This window comes from Lissotriton vulgaris, chromosome 8, assembly GCF_964263255.1.
Source record: "Lissotriton vulgaris chromosome 8, aLisVul1.2, whole genome shotgun sequence".
NCBI classification, from domain to species: Eukaryota; Metazoa; Chordata; class Amphibia; order Caudata; family Salamandridae; genus Lissotriton; species Lissotriton vulgaris.
Genome location: NC_141696.1, coordinates 1,428,713,210 through 1,428,736,134, shown reverse-complemented (window position 1 = coordinate 1,428,736,134; position 22,925 = coordinate 1,428,713,210). Strand labels below are relative to the sequence as shown.

Sequence of the window (22,925 nt, the reverse complement as noted above, 5' to 3'; positions counted from 1 at the left end):
CTATGGCTTCGTTGTATATAATATTGAAAATGCTTCAGTTTTAAAATGTTGAGACGAGTCAGTTTTTAAATTACATCAAAGTCAGTGAAGGATGGTACTGCTGCCGGGGTAAGATTTTTTTTCACCTTGAGAGCTTGGGAAAAAATGTTGGGACCCGTCTCAACGCCTGCTCTTTAGAGGTGCCAGTGCTGAGCACCGGCAGGACCCGTCCCACTTTAAGCCCTTTCCTGGTGATCAGTTTAGCCCTATACTGTTGTACTGAGAAGCATCACGCGCAGGAGGCACTTACATTGCTCGTCATGTCCTTCTGCCACGTTGCTGAAACCAGTGACCAGGACTGCTGCCAGCAGCAAGGATGTCGTGTGCACCATGGTGGCTCCGGGTCCCTGGAAGGCCTCGGATCAATAGCCGAATGGAGGCCTCGGATCAATACTTGTACCGGGCCATCATTTTATCCGTTCCGCCCTATTTGTTTAAGGGGACTCGGGAATATTTACCAAGGGAGGCATTACAGGGCTGTACTGAACCCATACTTATAGCATGGCTAAGAACACTCCCTGTGCAAGCCCTGGCCCAGAGATGCATCAGTCAGTAGCCAAGAAACGAACACCTGGAAGATAAGTTAATCTTTAAGAACATTTTGATGCTTTAAAAGGGAGGTGTCGCTGTCTCATATCTTTTATGTTGACCTAACAATCGTATAACAGCAGAGCAAAGTATATATTAATGTCAGTGCAAACTGAAGTCCTCCCTGAGATACAGATGTAATAAGGTGCATTCTCACTGCCAGGAGTTACTTATCAGCTCAAAGGGCAATATACCACCGCAGCATGACTGTGTCAGGGGATTAGAAGGGCAGGGCATACTTTACGGAGTTTCACTATAACCTATTCATTTGAACTCTCTAGTCATTGCTCCTGCACATTATCGTTTTCGCTTCAAGCACATACTACAAAATATTTTCTAAGCACAGCCTCAGATGTAGGGCAGTGAGGCTTTTCTTGCACGAAGACAGAAGAACACAAATAAACACTGCAATTAAAAATGCAAAATAGAAAAAAGAAGCAAAATAAAAAATAATACATTTAAAAATGATCAAAAATGTTCAAAGAAGGGTGTAGAGGGGGAAGATCGTAAAAATGCACACATGTCATGAAAGAAAATGTAATTTCCCATGGGTGCTCTTTTTCGTACATATCATTTTATTAATTTATATTCATGTCTAGAATCAACATTTGTGAAGTCATTCAGCCAGCTTGGCACAGAAACAAATAATTTCAACCAATTCTTCAGGACCTGCACATATGTATTTTTCAGATCCCGCTCGCGTGTCTTTGCTCAGACTGAGCCGGTAGATTGCAGAGTGCTGTGCATTGCCGGTGGGGGACGTGAGCGAGAAGACGCGCTGGGATGGCTTGACTACCTCGACCCTTCGCATATCGCATATCCCCTTTTGGCGCTGGTGCAAACAGTTTCCTGACTTGTGTCTTGCCCGTTCCTCCGCTCCCTGCTCCCTTGAGGTGTGCGGGAGCGTGAGGAATGCCGGGCCCCGGGGGAAGCAAAGTCGCAGACTAGTCTTCCCCCGGGGTCATTCGCGCAGGGATAGGACAGACAGGGGAAGGGGAGGAGTTTAGGTGGGGGGTATAAGGCACAGGGGAGGAAGGGGACTTCCTCTTCCTGTTGCCTAGCTCCATCGGGAGGGTTTAGCAAAGGATAGCGGAGTACAGTTACGAGGTAGTTTAGAGTAGGCCGGGGGGTTTATTGTTGGTTCTTGGGCGTCGCAAGCTCCTTGCAGGCAGCTGGGTCATCGTACGCTTGTTGCATGTCACCTGGCCATGTCGGGAGTGTCGTCCGAGGAGGTGCGCGCGGCCTTGCTGCTGTTGGCCCGCGCGGGCAGGGAGGACCTGCTGCAGCCGGGTTTCTTAGGCCAGGCGCGCGGCCTCGGCCGGGGTCGCGGCGGCGGTGCTGGCGTGCCAGGATGACACCCCTCTTGTTCAGTGGCAGGTGACCGAGCGGAGGGGGGCGTAGCGCCCAGAGACTCAGCGGGGGGTGGGAAGCGCAAGAGCGTGCCCCCGAGTCTTCTCTCCGCTTCAGTTCCTGCCTGGGGCCTCTGGGGCTGTGTCTGGGGGGGTGGAGCCTCCCATGACACAGCCTGTGGACGCCTGGGGGCCAGTGTGCTTGGCTGAGGGGGCGGGTCTTGGTGATGTGCCTGCTAGCTCATCTGAGGGCACTGCAGGGGACGGTGGTGTGGGCATGGGCCCTGGGGGGGGATCAGGTAGTGGATCAGGCATGAGCAGGGCATGGAAGGGGGACCTGCCTTAGAAGGCGAGGGGCAATGGGATGATGCCCCCATTGATTTGTCCACCAGTTCCAGGGGACCTACCCCTGCCCAGAGGGGCGGCAGGCGGCCGGGAGGCCTGAGGGCCACGGGGAGCTAGGTGGGGACCCGGCTCCTGTGGGTCGGGGGGGGGTGCCCCCGGGGCCTGTTCTGGGGGGGTTCATGCCAACAAGGGGGGGTTTTCTGGGCTACTGCCCGCCCCCGCCTCCCCAGGTTTGGGGGCCCATGTCATGGGAGGACAGGGTCAGGGAACAGAGGCTAATGGAGCAGATTCAGGAGATTCAGGAGGCTAGGTGGGCGGAGCAGACTATGGCCAGGGTAGGAGAAGTGTGGGGGACTGAGTTGGAAGGGCCGCCTACCCCGACCTCAGAGGAGGAACGGGCGGCGAAGTTAGAGGAGGCGCAAAGGCGCACAAAAGCCAGGAAAGCGACACTGAGGGACCTGTGAGCAGGATGCTAGGAGCAGGGACGCCTTGACGGCTTTGAGGCCCGATGGTGCTGGGGCCCACTCAGGCTGGAGCGACCTGAGGGGTTGGAGGGGATCCAAGCCGGCAGCTGTCGGCAGAGCCCGGGGGAGCCTAGCGGGGCGCAAAACGGCCCTGAGACGCAGGCCTGAAGCAGTAGGGCGGTCCGCGGCGGCTGTCCCTCCTCCGCAGGCCCGGGCACCGGCGGCGCGTGTGTCGAATGTGTCGCATGTGTTAGTTGGCGTGCAGAAAGGTGTGAAGAGGGCAGTGAAGGACGTGTTGAGTGCGACTGTGGAAGTGGAACCAGTGCTGGAGTTGGATTACGGTGAGGAGAGTATGAGCTTGAGCAGGGGGAGGTGCGGGATGACGCAGCCGGCAGGGTGGACAACAGCGAGCTTGGTGTTTTACAGGCCCCGACGACGACGAAAGGCAAGGACAAGGCGGTGGCGGCTAAGGTGTCGACGCCCGCAGGACAGCCCTGGGAGCTGCGGCCCGCAGTCACAGGTGAGGGGTCTTGGTGGTCGGCCTGGGATGACGGTCCAAAGGGGGGTAGGAAGAAGGCGTGTAGGTCGGTGGGCATGGGGGAGGGGTCGATCGGGTAGCCTGAGACGCCAACGGGCAAACCACCTGTGGATGGTAAGAGGGTGGATGGTAAGTCGGTGGCTACGGCCGGGGTGCAGACGGACAAAGGGGACAATAAGGACGATAAGGGAGTGAAACTGCCGAGGAAGCTCCCCTACATGGGTCTGGCGATGCCTTTGGGGTCACATTTATCTGAGAAAGTAAGGACGAGGATTTGGAAGCACAAGTTTGTAGGTGTCTTTAAGCTCTTGCATAGAGAGGTCCAGGCTAAGGAGGGCTCGAAGGAGGAGGAATGGGAGCTGGCTAGGCGGCCCAGGGTACCGGTGACGATGGAGAACTGGACTTCGGCATTCTTGATATATGCCAGTATTTATTGTGAGAAGTACTTGGATAGGGCTATCGCTTTGTTGAAGTATATGGACATCATTCGCAAGGCTCAAATGCAGTTTGGGGGGGTTGCATGGTTGAGCTATGATGAAGAATTCAGGGCCAGAGTCAGTGCGAACCCTGAGAAGAATTGGGGGGAAGTGGACTAGGAGCTCTGGGTGCAATGGATGGCGTCCACGCATTCTACCGCATCGACACATACTGCCAGCGGTTTGCCGGTGGCATATCAGTCTTTTCCGCCGCGTCCCGCCCACGGCGGGGCGGGGCGGGGAGAGGTGCGGTGCCCAGTACCATTACATCTGGTCAGCCCAGTAAGCCAGGGGGATAGACGACGGGGGCCTGTTGGAGCTACAACAGGGGGTACTGCTCCTGATACCCCTGTAAGTTTAAACACGGGTGCTCCAAGTGCAGCGGGAAGCATGCCCTCACCAAATGCCTTACACTTGTCACCCCCTCGGAGCAGTGGCAGAACGCGAAGGGACAGGGCCACCCTGGGCAAAAGGGCACCTACACCGGTTAGGGTGGAGGTGATGGCCCCGTGAGTCTCGTGTTACCCAGACCAGGAGGCGGCATTGCAGCTTTTCTGGGGTTTCACGGAGGGCTTTCGGGTAGGCTATCAGGGTCCCAGGGTGCGGAGGTGGGCTGACAATGTACGGTCTGCGAAGGAATTGCCTGGGGTGGTGTCTGCTAAGTTGCTGAAGGAGGTTAAGGAGGGAAGGGTAGCACGCCCGTTTACTGATTGTCCTTTGGAGGATCTGATCATTTCTCCCTTAGGGGTGGTGCCTAAGAAAGAGGAGGGGGCGTTTCAGATGATTCACCACCTCTCGTGGCCGGAGGGCCAGTCAGTTAACGACTTTATTACAGAGGAGGACTCCAGGGATCTTTATGCGTCCGTGGATGATGCGATCCGTTTGGTGAGAGTCTGTGGGCTGGGGGCCGAATTGGCGAAATGTGACATCAAGTCGGCCTTCCGTCTGCTGCCCATCTATCCGGTGGATTTTTTGCTCCTGGGGATGCAGTTTGGGGGGGCCATCTATGTGTACAAGGTTTTGCCCATGGGGTGCGCCATCTCATGTGCCCTGTTTGAACTCTTTAGTACTTTCCTGCAGTGGGCGGTGGTGAGGCTTAGTGGGTGCCGTGAGGTCACACACTATTTGGATGATTTTCTCTTCCTGGGAAAGGCGGGCTCGGGAGACTGCGGCAGGGCCCTGTCGCGGTTTCAGGAGATGGCTTGCCGCTTCGGTGTTCCTTTGGCGCCCCGAAAAGACGGCTGGCCCCAGCTGTTGTTTGACGTTCCTGGGAATTGAGTTGGACTCTGTGCAGTTGCGGGTGCGCCTTCCAGGTGCCAAGGTGACTGTAATACTGTTGTGGGCGAGCGAGGAGAAGCGGATTGCTTTGAGAGCAGTGCGAAAGCTGTTGGGTTTCTTGAACTTTGCGTGTAGGGTGGTCAGAGCAGGACGGACATTCTGTTGGCGGCTCTGCATGGCAATGTCCATGGGGGTGCGGGCAGACCTGAGGACCCGGATATCATTCTTGACGGACTTCAACGGTGTTTCTCTGGACTTTGACGAGGAAAGGGCGGTTTGGCAATGTCAAATTTTTTCTGATGCAGCTGGGTCAGCGGGGTTTGGCATTTTCTGGGCTGGGAGGTGGTGTGCGGAGAGTTGGCCTGAGCACTGGTTGAAACAAGGGAGGAGCATTGCTTTTCTGGAATTCTTTCCTCTGCTGGTGGCGCTGGAGGTTTGGGGGAAGGAGTTTCAGAAAATATCCGTGCTTTTCCACGTCGACAACATGACGGTGGTGGAGCTGGTGAATCGCCAGAGAGCTAGGGACCTGAGAGTGCTGAGGTTGTTGCGGAGGTTCATGTTGGCTTGCCTGCATCTGAATGTGGTGTTTAGGGCTAAGCATGTCCCTGGGGCGAATAATGACATTGCGGATGCTTTGTCTCGCTCGCAGTGGCAGCGGTTCCGGCAACTGGCACCGAGAGCAGATATGTGCAAGGCCGAGCTTCCGGACGGCATCTGGGCCTTGGGGGAGTGAGGATGATTGGCCTGGTGGAGCGCTCTGTTGCTGACACCATGAGAAAGACGTATAAGCTGGCATGAAAGCGGTACAAAAGGGGGTGGTGATGGACGGAGCATCTGAATCAATCAAACACTCACACCCAGTCAAAAGATCTGGGTTTAATCCATCACCGTTCTTTAGCTGGCATGGTCAGAGTTTGGGGCATTCATGGAATGGAGCCAGGAGTCGAGTCTGTGTGACCGGGCCGACTTGGAACAGGGTGTGGGGCATTTTGTGCTGTGTTGTATCGATAAGGGATTGACTGCGGCTACGATATCTGGAAAACTGGCAGGGAAATCTTTTTATTGTAGTTTGTTTCTGGGGTTTGATCCTACAAAGGATGTGATTGTGAACAGAATGCTCCGAGGTTGGGGTAGGGAGCGTAGGCTTGGGGGGGTAGGCTGCGGAAGGCAGTTACGTTTGACCTGTTGGTTCGGCTGGTTGGGGGGTTGCCGGATTGTTGCTATGATCTCTCTGAGGTGCGGATTTTCAGGTTGTGTATGGTGTGGATGTTTTTTGGTGCGTTTGGGTGTCTCAATTGTTGGGCACGAGGGCGCTAGCTGGTAGGGCGTACGAGGAGATTCGGGTGGATGAGGGGGGCTTGGGGATTTGGTTGGGGTACTCTAAGATGGATCAGTTGGGTAGGGGTACGTGGGTGTTGTTGAATGAGGTGATTGGGGGTAGAGTGTACCCGGTGGCTGAATGGCGGAGGTTTGTGGGGGCCGCGCGAGTGACGCATGGCGAAATTTTCTGTCATGACTCAGGGGCACGAGTGACAGCTGGCCAGTTGTTGGCGGTGTTGCGCATGGCTTTGCGCGTGCTCGGTTTAGAGGCTTCTGGTTTCGGTACTCACTCCTTTCGTATCGGGGCTGCGACAGCTGCGGCCGGATTGGGGTGGTCCTGGGATAGGATTAGGCGGATTGGCAGATGGAAGTCTCGCTGTTGTGAGAGGTATGTGAGGAAGTTAGTCGGCGTGTGTGGTACCTGGTGGGGGAGGTTTTGGGGGCTGTAGATTTGTGCTAACATATTTTTCTTTCGTAGGTTGCTTGGGCGGACCGGGGAGCAAGACGGTAACCTGGATTGTGGGGCACTCCTTCGTGCACTGGGCGTCTAAGTACGCAGAACAGCAGGTGTAGGGCCGTAACCTGGGACTGAAAGGACACTTACATGAGGTGCACTGGTGGGGAAAAGGGGGTATGCGATGGGGGGCACTATTGCCTTGGCTCGCTAAGATGGTCCCGCAAAAAGGATGCCCGGGCTTGTTGATTATTCATTTGGAGGTATTGAAGTCAAGGCTTGCAGGGACTTGCATTGCCTGGACGGAATTAGTACCCAGGAAAATCTGGAGGGGGGCAATGAAACACGGGGCTATTGAAAAAGTGAGGAGAAAACTCAATAGGGCCATGAGACTTTTTTGCGGGGACAAGGACATTAAAGTGATCTCGCATGAAGGCATTCGACTGGAGGAGCCTTTAGTGTTCAGGGACGACGGAGTGCACTTGTCGCGTTTGGGGAATGCGTACTATATGATGGAGATGCGGGATGTGGTGAGCAAGTTGTGGAATGAGGCGATATGGTGTTGCAAGGAGTGAGCATGGATGGGCACGAGGGTTTGGGACAGCGGACCTGTGGGTGGGTGGGGCAGGGGACCACCCTACAGGAGGTTCCCTGGTTGGCGGTACTTTGAAGGGAGAGTGGGGTCAGGAGCGGGCACACCCATCCTTTGGGGGGGAGGTTTGAATGGCAGCTAGAGGCATGACTGGAAGGTCACAAGGATCGGGCAGGATGACAGGTGATTGGTGGATATGAATGAGGTACGGTATGGGGCATCTGCTCCGCCCCTCGCAAACCGGGTTTCACCCGGGTCAGGGGACTGAGACCGCCCTTCTCACAGTGGTCGAAGAAGCAAGGTGCATCTTAGATTCAGGAGGATCTGCATTACTGATCCTCCTGGATCTAAGCACTGCATTTGACACTGTGGACCATGATATCCTGATCCAACGTCTCCTTAATCTAGGGGTGAGAGGCACCGCACACTTCTGAAGGACAGAACCTTCGAGGTCTGTGAAGGAAATGTACACTCCAAGTCTTTCCCCCTCCAGTGTGGGGTTCCTCAGGGCTCTTCATTGAGCCCTACCTTATTTAACGTCTCCATGGCCCCCCTGGAGGATGTTGTCACTCCCTTTGGGATCAAAGCCGTCACATACGCTGACGACACCCAAATGGTTGTCTCACTCTCACTGGAAAAAGACAAAATCAGAAAACTGCATGACTGCCTTGCAGGAATTTATAACTGGATGTGCGACTCGCGACTCAAATTAAATGGCACAAAAACAAAGCTTATGCTTCTAGGTCATCGAATAACATCCCTTCCCACCTCTATATGGCCACTGTGTCTAGGAGCTCTCCCACATCCTAAGAAAGAACTCAAAAGCCTAGGGTTCTGGCTGGAGCAAGACCTCTCCATGAAAACACAGGCCAAAAAAATGTCTGGCGCCTGTGTGGGCCTACTTCGCTCAGCCCGGAAGATTCTTTCCCTACTCCCGAAACATTCCCAAAAGCTGCTCATTCAAGGTCTCATCTTGTCCAGATTGGACTACAGCAACGCCCTGTTTTTGGCTGCGCCTGAATCTACTATTAATATCCTTCAGCGCACCCAAAACACAGCAGCAAGGCTGTTGACAGGCACCACTCGGAGAGCATCAGCAAAACTATCACTCAGAGCCCTCCACTGGATGCCTGTCCAAGAAAGGATCAAATTTAAGGCTCTGTGTATCACTCACAGATCCTTGCAGGGTAAAGGACCCCCAATGCTAGGGACAATACTCTATCCCTATAAAACTACTAGGTCCCTGCGCTCATCCCAAGGCAACCTGGCCACTGTTCATAGAGTCAAAAAGGCCCGCACTGGAGGGCGACGGTTCTCGGTCACAGCAGCCACCCTTTGGAACTCCCTGCCAGCCCGGATGCGAATCGAACCGAACCATATGAAGTTTCGCAAACTTCTGAAGGCATATCTTTTCCCACAATAATAACAAAATGTATGCCTCTCACCCCCCCTGTCCTTCCTCAGTTTCCACTGCACCTTCAGCGCTGGGACGCTCCCGGGCAGCCATGCGCTTTATAAATCCTTTTTCATTTCATTTCATTTCATTTCATTTCATTCATTCATTTCATGGAGTGGTTCTGAGGATGTAGAACGGGTGAAGCGTGTGAGAAGTGAAGTGTTCTGGGGGTTTGAAGTTATTTATTGTTGATGTTCACTCTTTTGTAAGATTGCGCAGCCTGGTCTAATAAATGGCCTTTTTCGCTTAACACTGCGTGGTCAGTTTATTGCGCGATGCCGGGCCCCGGGGGAAGCAAAGTCGCAGACTAGTCTTCCCCCGGGGTCATTCGCGCAGGGATAGGACAGGCAGGGGAAGGGGAGGAGTTTAGGTGGTGGGTATAAGGCACAGGGGAGGAAGGGGACTTCCTCTTCCTGTTGCCTGGCACCATCGGGAGGGTTTAGCGAAGACCACCCACCCGCCCTGCAGTTGGGGTGTGTTTGTGGGTTGGTTTTATGGCTCGCCAGTTTTGGCCAGAGCTGCACTAGGCGGTACTTTGAAGGTAGAGGGGGTCAAGAGGGGGCACACCCATCCCTTGGGGGGAAGTTTGAATGGCAGCTAGAGGCATGGCTGGAAGGTCACAAGGATCGGGCAGGATGACAGGTGATTGGTGGATATGAATGAGATACGGTATGGGGCATGGAGTGGTCCTGAGGATGTAGAACGGGTGAAGCGAGTGAGAAGTGAAGTGTTCTGGGGGTTTGAAGTTATTTATTGTTGATGTTTACTGTTTTGTAAGATTACGCAGCCTGGACTAAAAAAATGGCCTTTTACGCTTAACACTGCCTGGTCTGTTTATTGCGCGAGGAGGGGTAGGGCAAGGCCGGCAGAAGCCGCGTAAGTCTTGTGCGGTCTCCCCCCGCGGCCGCGGTAAACGTGGCAGGAATGGTTCACGGGGAAAACTCGGTAGCGGTGGGAGCCACAGTGAGACTCCGGTAGCGGCAGGAGCCGCGGGAGCATTCCAGGTGCCGCGAGAGCTTTCTGCGGTCCGGGAACGGGAAATACCCATTACATCGATGTAAATACACTTTTACATCGCAGCCTTTTAGTCTACATGCTACAACGGCGGGATGGCATTAAAATCGCATGCAATTACAACGCATGCGATGTTAAGATGCCATTACAATGCAATAGAAAATGGGCTTTTCCTTGTCAGAACAGAAACATTGCATGCAATTAACAGGCTGAAAAAACTTTAAAAAATGATGCCATTACAATGTCACGTACATGCCCAACTTATGCCATTACATTATCACATACATGCCGAACTTATGCCATTGCAATGTCACGTACATGCCCAACTTTATAAAAATGCAGAACAGAAACGGTCTGAGATGGGACGCATGCAACAATCTGAGATGCTGGCTACAATCTTGTTGTGCGACACAATCCCAACAGAAACGTTGTTATTATTTTATATATCTTAGAATTACTGCATCGATGACAGTGAGAGGATGTGGTCTGATGGATAGCTCTGCTGACTTTGGTGCTCTCAACCAGGGTTCAAGCCTCCTATGAAGTTGCCACACTTACAAGCGCAGCGCTACCTTACCTTTTTATGTATTCACAGTCTAGATATTTTATAATGGCGCAGATGTAAATTTGAAAAACAAAAAAGTCGCTATCACTACTGGGTGGATGGATGCATGAATTAAGGATGGGTGGAAGGATGGCTGATGGTGGATGTTATAATGGCGCATATGTCAATATTGATGGGTGGCTGGGTGGATGGATGTGTGTGTGGTGAATCGGTGGGTGGATGGATGGATGATGATTCGGACACAATGCTGTGATGTGCCATGCAAAAATGAAGCCAATGGATAATTCTAAATATAAATGAAGGTGATATGTAATGTCACCCCAAAAAAAACACAATAAACAATTTGGAACATTTTTATTATCTTTATTATCTTTACATTGCATTGATATCAAATACTTAAATACTTACTAGGTATTTATTAGCCCAAAAAATAACAACAAAAAACAATGACACAATGCATTAACAATTTAAGTATGGTACATATCCCTAAAAATATTTTTTTTACAAAGGGGTACAATTTACAGATCGGATTATGGTACACTACAGTAAGAATTCAGATGATGAAATCCAACATAGACAAGTACAAACGTCTTTACGGAAAGGAATTAAGTACATGTGCGATGGAAGCTAGGTAGTCAGAATGCACAGACTACGCGAAAAGTTTTACCAGAGGCAGAAGGGCACGAAAAACAAGGGGAAAACGATTGAAACAAAGGGCAGGAGGCCATAAAAAACGAGGCAAACAGAGGGCAGAAGGGCACGAAAAACGAGGGAAACAGAGGGCAGAAGCGCACGAAAAACAAGGGGAAAACGAGTGAAACAGGGCAGAAGGCCACAAAAAACAAGGGGAAAACGAGTGAAACAGGGCAGAAGGCCACAAAAAACGAGGGAAACAGAGGGCAGAAGGCCACAAAAACGAGTGAAACAGAGGCCACCCCCCCTCTGCCGCCGCACCCTGTTCCCCACCCCACCCCACAGAGTACAGAGGATCAGAAATCTAGGAATGCAGTATAAATCCTATTTATTTATTACTGCTTAAAAAATGGCTTTTATGTCAGAGCAATATTGTTATTCTCGATTTTAATTTGAAAACCATGGGCTTCATTTATGAAAAGTGACGCATCGCTGCGTGAAAACAGCGATGCGTCACTTTTCATTGCACTCTCCTTGCGACACCAATGGTGCGTCATATTTACATTATGACGCATCATGGCGCAAGGAGTTACAGATACGTCAGTATTTCTGACGTATCTGTAAGCTCAAAAGTGACGCATTGCTGGAGTGTGTAACAAAAGTGACGCAACTCCAGCAATGCGTCCTTTCATATGGGGCCAGGCCCCATGTGAAAGGGCCTGCGTCAGTCTTACGCCTGCTGTGAGGCAGGCGCAAGATTTTGACGCAACGGCGTCCTAAAAGTGACGCAGTGAAATCTCAATGATTTCACTGCGTCACTTCTACGACCCTTTCTTGCGTCAATACGCCCCCCTTGCATACATTATACCTGGCGCAGGTATAATGTGGAGCAGGGGTTTACAAAGTGACGCATCTACCTAGATGCGTCACTTTGTAATTATGGCGCAACAAGGCGCATGTTTTACACCACTGGTGCATCACAAAAAGTGACGCACCAGCAGCGTAAAAGTGACGCAAGGGCTCATAAATTTTTTATTAGAGTTAGAGAGAGAATCTCCCATTGTTCTGCTGACACAGTAAAAACATTAAGATCGAGCAGTCTCAGAAAGGATGCTCTCTGCGAGCTGTATCTGCCTTTGCTCCAGTTGGCCTATGCACATTATCATGGATGTTGACATATGTCTGCCCAAGAGATTAATGGCCATGCTGTTTAATTATATTTGCCTGAGGATTTTTCTAATACAAAGATGCGCTCCTTGGAGAGAAAGAAGGCTAATGATCATAAGATATCGCTACAGAAACTAACATAAAAAGCACATTGCAGAAACGATCTGCACGGGGCTGGGTTTGTCACATTGCTCGGCGTGGTGGGTAAACAAAGCAGCTAACATTTCACCATCATTTTCAGCTCTGCTTGGTGAAAAGGATGCATATTTTGGAAATTAATCAGGGGACAATAGTTGTGTGCCTAGCGGCTGGGAACCAGCACATCAGCGCAGCGCGGGATGAGCTATTGCAGCGCAAAATAAACAATGCTGCAAACGTAGGCCTTCCCTCTACTGCCACGGCTGCACAAACCAGAGGGAGGCAAAGCAAGGACAACCAAAAACAGTGGACACTTACCGATTGCAAAGTCTGTCTACAGGGTCATGACACAGGCACAAATGGCTGTAGACACGGTGGGCAATACGATATATACCCCCACCCCCCACCAACCCATTGGCTGAAAAGATTTTAAACATGTGGGCTCAAACATCGCGTTGTCATGTCGCGCAACGTAAAGTCACCGATGTGACACGTGATCCAATTACATGGCAGCATTTGCGTCGCAACAACGTGCGATGAGAATATTGCCGGTGTGACCGCCTTTGCGATGTAATTGCCGCGATGAGAACTCCCGCAATGATAATGTGGACGATGGATAGTCATACAACCCCCGGGAACATCCTGGGAACTGCAGAAACGACAGCGAGGCTCCCGGCAGCGGGAGCATTCAGGCGGGAGCATTCTGGCGACCAGGCAGAGGCAACAGTAGCAGCCAGGGCCACTCCAGAGCCACCCCATAGGCAGCAGGGGCCGCAGGAGCAGTGGGACCAGTCTGGAGCCTGGAGATTTAGTGATCAGCAGAGGGATCAACAGAGGGAACATCCGGCAGAGCAATTACCAGCGACCTGGGGGCAACAGAAAGCAGCAGATAGTAAACCCAAGCCCTTGACCCTAGCAGAGGTGAGCAATCAGTCTCTGGTGTTGTGGGGGAATTATATGGGCCATAGAGGAGGAACGGCCACATAGTAAAACAGACTTTGGTGCTGTGGGGGGGTGGTATCCACTCCAGAAGGAGAACAGGAGTTGAAACGGGACCTGGAGAGATTCTTCCGCATTGCTGTATAGCATTGCTTACTTTGATTTTCATTTACAGGAGGGGGCCTGCATTTACACCCACCCGCATGAGCCCAACTGACCTTCACTGCTAGACCCCGACGGCTGGTGCTCCTGGTACCTCCAGTGCCCGGGTGCTTGACATTTCAATATCACGCCGCCATTACATTGCCCTGTGCTGTGCTGCCTTTGACTGGTGTTGGGCGGTTCGGCAATATCGGCATATTGGTGTTGGAGTAGGCATTGGCGGCCACAAAATCTTGTGACTGGGTCTTCAGGAAAAAAATGCACACAGTCTGGGGAGGTGCAGAAGATATAGTACGGGTCGGTCAAGGGTGTTGGAGTGAATGGAGTAGGCGGTCCATCGGTACCTGTTAGCTTTCTTTCTTTTCGTCCAGTGGACATCAGGCTGAATGAGAGGTAAGCAGGAATAAACCAGGTGCTAACTGACTCCCTGTAAGTTGACCAGATTACCCTTACTAACAGAACAACAGACCAATCAGATGAACTGGGTAGTGGGTACTGGATAATAACGATAGATAACTCTGAATACGAGGGAAAAAAATATATTAGTCATAAAGGTGATCATACAGCAGAATTATGCGTTCTGGTAAGGAGAGGACATTAGGACCAACCACAAAACGTAGAAAGAAAATACAACAATCTAGGGTGTCAAAAAAGGTTAAATCAAATACTGTTGGGCTGAATCAGACTCTAATTTCTCCAATAGCACGGATGTTTGAGAAATGAGGTAAAATACCACATAGATTTCACTTTATGAAGGACCCAACTGGAGTTTTGATGACAATGCAACCACATGTGGAAAATAATAAATTACAGACCCCCATTAAACCTATAAGCAGCGAAATAATCAATATGCAAGTCACACAAAATAGCATACAAAACGTAATGTGTAACTCTCAAAGAAAGATAATGGAACAAAAGGACAATGAATTCCAAATTACAGACCAAGATATAATAAACGGAACTAAATCTTCCGCGACAACTCATCAAGAAAAATCAAAAGAAATGTATATATCCGATTTAACAAGTGTGCCAGATGTATTGATTAAGGACATAAATTGCTCTATAAATAACTCAGATTCAAACTCCTTGGAAGACAATCCACCATATCAGGGAGGCAGGATGGAACAAAATCACATATGGATTCCTATAGAAGTAAATGTAGAAATCAAGAAAAGGTTGTACATAGCTCCTCAGGAAATATTGGATACACAATTGAGCTGCCATAGTGCTAAAACCGGGAGCGTCATCCAAAAAGATAATGACCATCACGGAATAAAACAAGACAATCCAATTGGGGGTGATGAGACAGGAAATAATGAAATTAATGATTTTGCCCCAAAAACAAATGATATCCTCAAGGTGGAACATGCAAACTCCTTGGATAATAAATATCAAAATGGCAAGACAGCACAAAACAACCAAATGGGAACAAAACATAAAGATACGGGGTTAAGTTGGGATATTTTCTATCAAACTTCAACTCACACTGGAAGCATTACAATATCAATCCAATAAAATGGATATTCAAATTGATCTTCTAAAAACGATGGCAAACTCTGTTGCGGGGATTGATAATAAAGTTGCTGAGCTTAATGGTCTGATAGTTAGAGCTCAGAAAGACAATTAACAAATGACCACGGAATGCATCTACTTTCCCATTATTGACAAACTAGCAACAATACAAGAGGTTTTGACTAGCATAATAGAAGATACTAAAAGGGATATTCAAAAGAAAAATGAGAACGTTTATGAAAAATTCAAAGCCAACATGAAAAATACTAATACTATGGATAAGATTGAGAATGAAAATATGACTGGAACAGAAATACTTGAGGGCACACAAGTAACATCCATAATAAAGTTGCAGACTAAACTTAATGTACAAGGCGTAAAAATACAATCACTAGATGCACAATTATTGGACCAAATAAGGGATGAATCTAGTAGTAATGAAACAAGAGTAGAACAGGAAGGTAAGGATCAGGATATTGATGGCTTCACTATGATGTAAAAACACCGAAGGAAAAAATTACGTAAAGCAAGGAAAAATGTAAAAGTCAAACACTGTGTCGCAATGCAATCGGACGAAGACCACATAACAATTATAGATGTGAGTGGACACAATATAGGAAAAGATTAACTAAGAGGGGAAAATAAGCTTTCATCACTCATTCAGAATGGGAGAAATAAGTATTTTCCTATATTCGAACAAAAACCAGCAAGTGAAAATATATCAGTAAAATGTGCTAAAATAAATCAAATAGGAAAACCACCGATGGAGGAAAGTAGAAGATTAGAAGATTAGAAGAGCAGGGGGTCATTAGAACCTTAGTTAGCCCACCTCAAGCTGTGGACGAGCAACCAAAAGGAGATGAAGAAGAAGATAGTGTCCCCATTATCTTCAGTTCTCAAATAAGGAAGGATAGGAGCACTAATAAAACAACGCCAACAACTACTTATCATCAAAATCAATATGTTGAGGAAAAAACAGTAATACATTCTAAACCAAATGTAAGTGACGAAGTTAAAATGACCACAAAATTGCACGATTTGGATCATCTGTTTATCGAAAACAGGGAAGGAGTAAAAATAAATATTTATAAATCAAAGAAAGCCAAGGAAACAGATGCTTATAACCATCACCTATCACCTACCAAATGATAAAGTACAACTCATCTTTACACCAGAATTTGAGTCCAGAGGTAGCCAAGATATACTTAATCGAGGGAATATACTCAGATTATTTAAGTCAATTCCACCCTTATCTAACATTGTAAGTGAGGATATCATCTCTATTGAATTTATGACGGGAAAACAAAGTCTCCAGGCTCCCACATTATTAACATTAAATTCTTCGATAATAGTAGAACAGATTCTGACAGAGCAAATGACATTTAAAGCCTGGGGCATATTAATTACTAAACAAGTCCCAGAGGTTTATCCGACTCCGCTTATTATTGATGAAAAACAGTTACACCATTCAGAAATAGACAGACAAATAGTTCCAGTACTAAGAAATGCACGGGGTAGATCCTCTAAGGAAATAGGACTGACAACACCGCAAAGGAAATCAGAAAAAAACTCAGAAATAAATGAAAAATGGATCACCATGGCATTACATAGTGATAGGAAACAATGACCGAATAGAACTAAGTTCCCTGCTGTAAATATAAAAGAGATGGGACAAGTGAGAATATGTTTGTGGAACATAAATGGATTGGGAAATAAAATTCACAATGCACATATAGATTCTATATTGCGCCCATGTCAGATTATTCTTTTACAGGAAACGTGGGAAACCAAACCATTTATGTAAACGGATACACAGGTCATTTTGAATATGCAAATAAAACTCACAAATTCGGTCTTCCAAGCGGGGGCCTGGCAACATTTATTTCGAGCGACTGGACTCAAGTAGCACGAACATTCTAATACTTAAACTGAAATATAAAACAACTAATCAGAAATCTAAAATCTTATATCTGATTAATGTATATATCCAGCCAACACATACTAGTAGGGAATCAACTTGTGCAACTCTTAATAATTTTTTAATGGAACAAATGTTGGAAGACCCTATAGCAGACTATGTGATCACTGGGGACTTTAATCTAAACCTAATGTCACCTTTTATAAGGGACGATATAAATCAATCACAAGACCACCAATGGTCAATTCCCCAGCAGGAGCTAGGAAAAGAGATTAATTCCTTCAGTAATGAAATGGGCACACAATTTGTTAAAGACATGGAACCGATGGGTCTGTGAATTCTTAACGGTCGATTTAAAGCAGATATGCCACCAGCATATACTTATTTCATGCACAATGTAAAGTCGAGGATTGACTATACAATGACTTCACTAAATATTTTTCAGAACATTATCTCTTTTTTTTTTTTTTTATTGAACCAGGACAGACACGAGTCAAAAAACACACAATTCAAAATAGTACATAACACAATAATAATATGCTGTAAAAGAATATTGGAGCAGATGCAGACAAACTGAAAACTGAAACAATGACATCAAAACGTCTTGAAAAAGGTTAGAGGATACAAACACAGGGACCAACCAGCAGCATCAACAATATATAGCTCTAACAGTAATTACTACCCCGAAGAGTCGGGCTTATTCCTGCTTTCCAGTTACTGACAGGAAGCCAAATTACAGCTCCCAGCTTCGTTGCTTTGCAGCCCCTTGTGGCATAAATAGTTGTTTCATAGCTATAAACCGCTAAGAAACGGGCTAGCCACATCTGGAAGCTGGGAGGATCAGACTCTTTCCAGCGTGCGGACAAGATGATTCTTAATACCGCTGTACCAATAAATAAAAGTCTTTCTTCACTTCTTGACAGGCTTAAAGAGTTGTCATAGCCCAACAAATATAAATAGTCAGAATCAGGGAGTTTATGTCCAAACAGTTCTTCCCAAAAGTCTGAGATCATGCTTTTTATTAAGTCCAACTCACTGCAATTACTAAACATGTGGATTATGGTCGCTGGTCCAAGTGAACACCTGGGACACAGGTCATTCTCTCTTTTACCCCATGCATGTAACTTAGCCGGAGTATAATAGAGACTGAAAATAGTTTTAAAAAGCTGCGCTTTGAGGTTACTGGACATAAAAAGAAGGTGGGTCAATTTTAAAACTCTATAAATGTCAACATTTGGGTCGCCCAGTTTGGCTGCCCACTTTACTTTGTTTTTTTCAAGATCGTCCTGGATTTTAGTCATTCAGATATCATACAGTATTCCAAATCTAGTCTTTGATCTGCTCATTACATCAATAATTTCGATTCTAAGCAAGCAGATGGTTGATTCATTGGCTTTAAGCTTAGCATGCAGTTGTACAAATTTAAGGTAATCTCCATTAGACAAATTATATTTCAGTTTTAAATCTAAAAAGGTAGTTTCAAAACCTCTTAACAAAAAGTCATTAATTGTTCTAATACCAAGCCTTTCCCATTTTTTCACTATAGCATCAAAATCCATGCCAGTTGTAACATTTGAGTGCCACAGAGGTGTGTACCTATTGATTTTCCCAATATGCATATGCTTAGTAATCTTATTCCATACCCTCAGGGCACTAGTTATAGTAGCAAATTTACAGTTCATTCTATAGTACATCAAATCTGTATGCCGTAGAAAAAGACCTTTCGCTTTCTGCCCAAGTATAAGCTCATATATTGATGGTATTGAGCTAATTTCGACGTTGCCTTCAGCGGTAGAGAAGCAGATCGAAATAGCAATGTGTTGAAGAAATGTCGCCCAATGATACAGGATTGTATTGGGTATAGCAAGCCCACGTCTCTCCAGTGGTAGTGAAAGTAGTTTATGTGACCTCCGAATCTTGCCTTGCTGCCAGATGAATTTGGACAGGAAAGAGTTTAATGTTTTTAATATTTTATCATTGATGGCAAGGGGAATAGCACAGAATAAATATAGACACCTGGGTAGCACATTCATTTTTAAAAAATTGCCTCTACCTACAATTGATAGGTGAAGACTATTTACCCGATCCAAATCTTGTTTTATCTTATCCAGAAGGGGGTCGAAGTTGAGCCTTGGGATGAGTTTAATATTAAGGCTGATAATAACTCTCAAATATGTAGCTTTGTTAGCAGTCCTAATATTGGGGCAAATAATGTTATCAGTACATACTATTACTGTCTTCCCCTTGTTAAGACAGTAGCCTGAGTGGTTGCCATATTCCATCGTCACATTCTCAATTGCGTTCATGGCCTCCATCGGGTCAGATGTGATAACCGCGATGTCGTCGGCATAAGCCAACACTTTAGTTTCATATTGGCCACAAACAACAGGTTTAATTGACTGATTCTCAAGAAGTTTTAAGATTAAAGGGTTAATATAGAGTGCAAATAATAGGGGTGAACAGGGGCACCCCTGCCTGGTGCCCATGGAAACGTAGATGGAACCAGAATCAAAACCTAACATCTTCAACTTTGCTTTGGGAGATAAATACATAGACTTAATAAATTTGGGGCCGAAATTATTTTGGGACATGACCGCCCAGAGGAAAGACCAGGAAACGCGGTTGAAGGCTTTGTCAGCGTTTAGTAGGATCATTGACATGCGGCCCCCCGTAACAGACATGGCATCGAATAGGGCGATAGCCCTACATATGTGATCAGTAGTCCCTTTGCCCGGGACAAAGCCATGCTGCCACGGGGAGACCAAGTGTTCAATGACCCCGCTGAGCCTGGCGGCAATCACTTTAGCGTATAATTTAGAGTCCGAATTAATTAAAGAAATTGGGCGATAAGACGTTAATTGTTCGGGGGGTTTACCTTTTTTAGGGAAGACAATTATATTAGCCTCATTCCATGATTCAGGGGGGACCCGATTATATTGAATCCCTAAAAAGAAATCACGAAGAAGAGGTCCGATTTGGTGACTTAATAATTTATATAAATCAATGGGTATTTTATCAGGGCCAGAGGCTTTGCCCGATGAGAGTGACGACAAGGCAGCCAGCACCTCTGCCAATGTAATTTCTTTTTCTAAATCTTCCCGAGATACATCGTCTAGACGTAGTTCAGCCTCTGGGCTGTTAAGGAGGTTATTTAAATAAACAGACAAATCACTTTCAGAAGAAGCCAAATCCTCAGTATAAAGTTTCTGATAATATTGTTGAAACAACAATATAATATCTGAGGTTTGGGTATAAGTCTGCCCATTATCGTGTATAGAGCTGATATTATTAGAGACATTCTTCTGCCGTGTGCATAATGCCAGCTGTCTACATACCTTTTCACCGCTCTCATATACATCCTTCCTATAGGCCTTATAAGTTTGAGCAGCTCTCTGACTGAGGCTATGGTTAAGTTCTGATTTCAATACTGCTACTTGATACATCCCTGGGAGATTTGTATTGTATGTTTTTCTTCAGCTTTTGCTAGGGCTCGTATCTTTACATTATATTCACTAGTTAGTTGCTTCCAGTTCCTAGCCCTATTTTGAAAGCTAATAGTTTCCCCTCTTAGTGCAGCTTTGAAACTGTCCCAAAACGATATTTCTCGACGTACTAAACCGATTGATGCTGAAAATTGTTCCGTCCACTTTTTAATAAAAGTGATATACTCATTATTCAGCAGCAATTTACTGTCGAACGTCCATGGCCTGCACTGTTTAGATGAGTCTCCCACTTTAGTTATCAAGATAAGTGGATAAGTGGATTATGGTCTAAAATTATCTTCGGACATTTATTGATTGAGGACTGTGAGGCTAGATCGTTAGTAACAAAAATATAATCTATCCGTACATGTTTCTGATGTGGATTTGAGAAATATGTGTACCCTGGATCCTGATGGTTCATATGAGCCCATAAATCAATTAAGCCCAGGCTATCAGCCAGTCTTTTGAGAGCCTTAAAAACCTTCGGCTTACGGCCGACATACTTCTCCTGGAGGGGGTTTTTGCTTGACTGAGTTTTAAGGGAGATGTTAAAGTCCCCACAAACAATAAGTGGGCCCTGCCAAGTAGAGAGTTCTAAAAACTCAAAAACAGCAGGATCATCTTGATTCGACCCATAGATGGTGCAGACAGTGATGCCAAGGGCAAGTTTAACCACCGCCCACCTGCCATAAGGGTCTGAGAGGTGGCGTGATACCTCACCTAGATGTGTTTTAACTTAAACCCCCCCTTACATTTGATGTTTGTGTCGATGTTGCCAGTAGTTTATAGCCCCTCAGCTTCAACAGTGATCTTTTCGCCCAGGGAACGTGTGTCTCTTGAAGACATAGAATATCGACTGGGTTTAGGGGAATCAGTTCAGCCAGCCGCTGTCGTTTATTAATAGTCAGTAATCCCCCTACGTTCAAGGTTTGAATAGTGAGCCTACCCATTGCCGTATAAGAATAATTAACCAAACGGTCTTCCTAAAATACTGTTTAATATGCTGCATCATCTTGCTTTGCTTTATATTTGTTTTAGCAGAAAAAACACGCCCAGCTGGGCAGCAAATAGTATAGAGTATGAACAGTGTGACTCCTGCTAGTTGACCTGGTTCTTTTCTGAGATTTTCAATTGCCCCCCCTCCCAACCTCCCCACCCACCCCCAAACGCCCCTCCCCCTGAGCTAGTCCCCCCCACCAAAGGCATTCAGACTCCACAGAGTCTCTGTGATGAAAAGCAGTGCAACACCTGAGCTACCGCCTTAAACTATATAACACCATAAACAGGACACCAACAGCAAACAGAAAAAAAGCTAAATAGTGCACCCCTCAAAAACAATACAATATAGTGTGAATTCCCACTTCAGTTTTCTCACTTCAGTTTTAGGAGGGATGCTAAATTAAGTTAACAACCTACTCAGCCCCCTATTTTTTTTTTTATAGTTCGTCCAGATAAGCTTTAGCTTTAATCTCCGACAGAAAGAATTTTGACTGGCCACCTCGAACAACCTTTGATCTGGCAGGATTGTTCAGATACGCCTGGGCTCCCTTATCCTGGAAGGGCTTAATTAATGACCGCAAGCGCCATCGTCGCTCGACCGTTGCATGGCAAAAGTCTGGCCTTGTAAAGTACGAAAAATCATTGAACATCAGTTTGTGATCGGGCCTAGCTTTCTCTGCAACTGTCTACCTTAGCAAAACATTTCCAAAATAAACTAAGATAGCTCGTGTATAAACTCCAGGTTTAGGTGGTAGATTAATCGGCATCCGATGGGCACGTTGAATTTCGACATCCCAATTCCAGTTAGTTGTTTCAGGCATTGACTCCCTGAACAACTTCACCACAAGTCACGCACATTTTCCCCCTCCACTTTCTCAGGGATTCCTAGAATACGTAGATTATTGCGGCGTTGCCGATTTTCAAAATCTTCAAGTTTCCATTTCATATCAGTTAGTTCTGCTTCTTGTAGTTTAATTTTTTCGGAGTTAGCCGTGGCCTCATTTTCGTTAAGGAGCACACTTGACTCAATCTCTGTGACCCTTTCCCCGAACGTGGTGCAGGTCTTGGTGAGTTTTCTGACCCCCCCCTTGCACTTTTCAAAGTGCTGCTCTTGATCTCTTACTGTCGAGAGTTGTCTCTTCCCTATGAGCTGCAATGGCCTGCAGAATAGTCTCCACAGTTGTTGATGGAAGCTTAAATGAGTTGGGGTTACCGGGCCCTTGTGTGAGGTGCAGAGACTGTTTTGAGGTGGAGTGATCTCCAGCTGAGCTACTTTGCATAGATCTAGAAGTAGGGATTGGTTTGGAGCATATTGTGTTGACTTTCAAGCTTTCTTCCACGCTACCCCCCACAGAGGAACTGTAGATAAACTCAGATTCTTCATCGGACTCCAAATCGGACTCAAATTCTTCTGACCCATCTGCTTCTATCTCCGCTCCCGCTTCATCTGAGAAGGAATAGAATTCGCTCTGTTCCTTATCCCCCTCAGCTGCTAGA

The 22,925-nt window shown here is 47.0% G+C and overlaps 1 protein-coding gene across 2 annotated transcripts in view; it reads right to left on the bottom strand.

The window, feature by feature from the left end:
- LOC147698871 (uncharacterized) overlaps window positions 1-612 on the bottom strand; it is a 100,957-nt gene extending 100,345 nt beyond the window's left edge. Inside the window, exon 1 of one of the 2 annotated variants that reach the window (XM_086935483.1) lies at window positions 290-612. In XM_086935483.1, coding sequence (XP_086791609.1) covers window positions 290-371 — 82 coding nt within the window. In that variant the 5' untranslated portion in view covers window positions 372-612. The remainder of the gene's footprint in view (window positions 1-289) is intronic. The other variant, XM_086935485.1, reaches the window with a different exon arrangement.
- Between the last annotated feature and the right edge of the window lie 22,313 nt (window positions 613-22,925).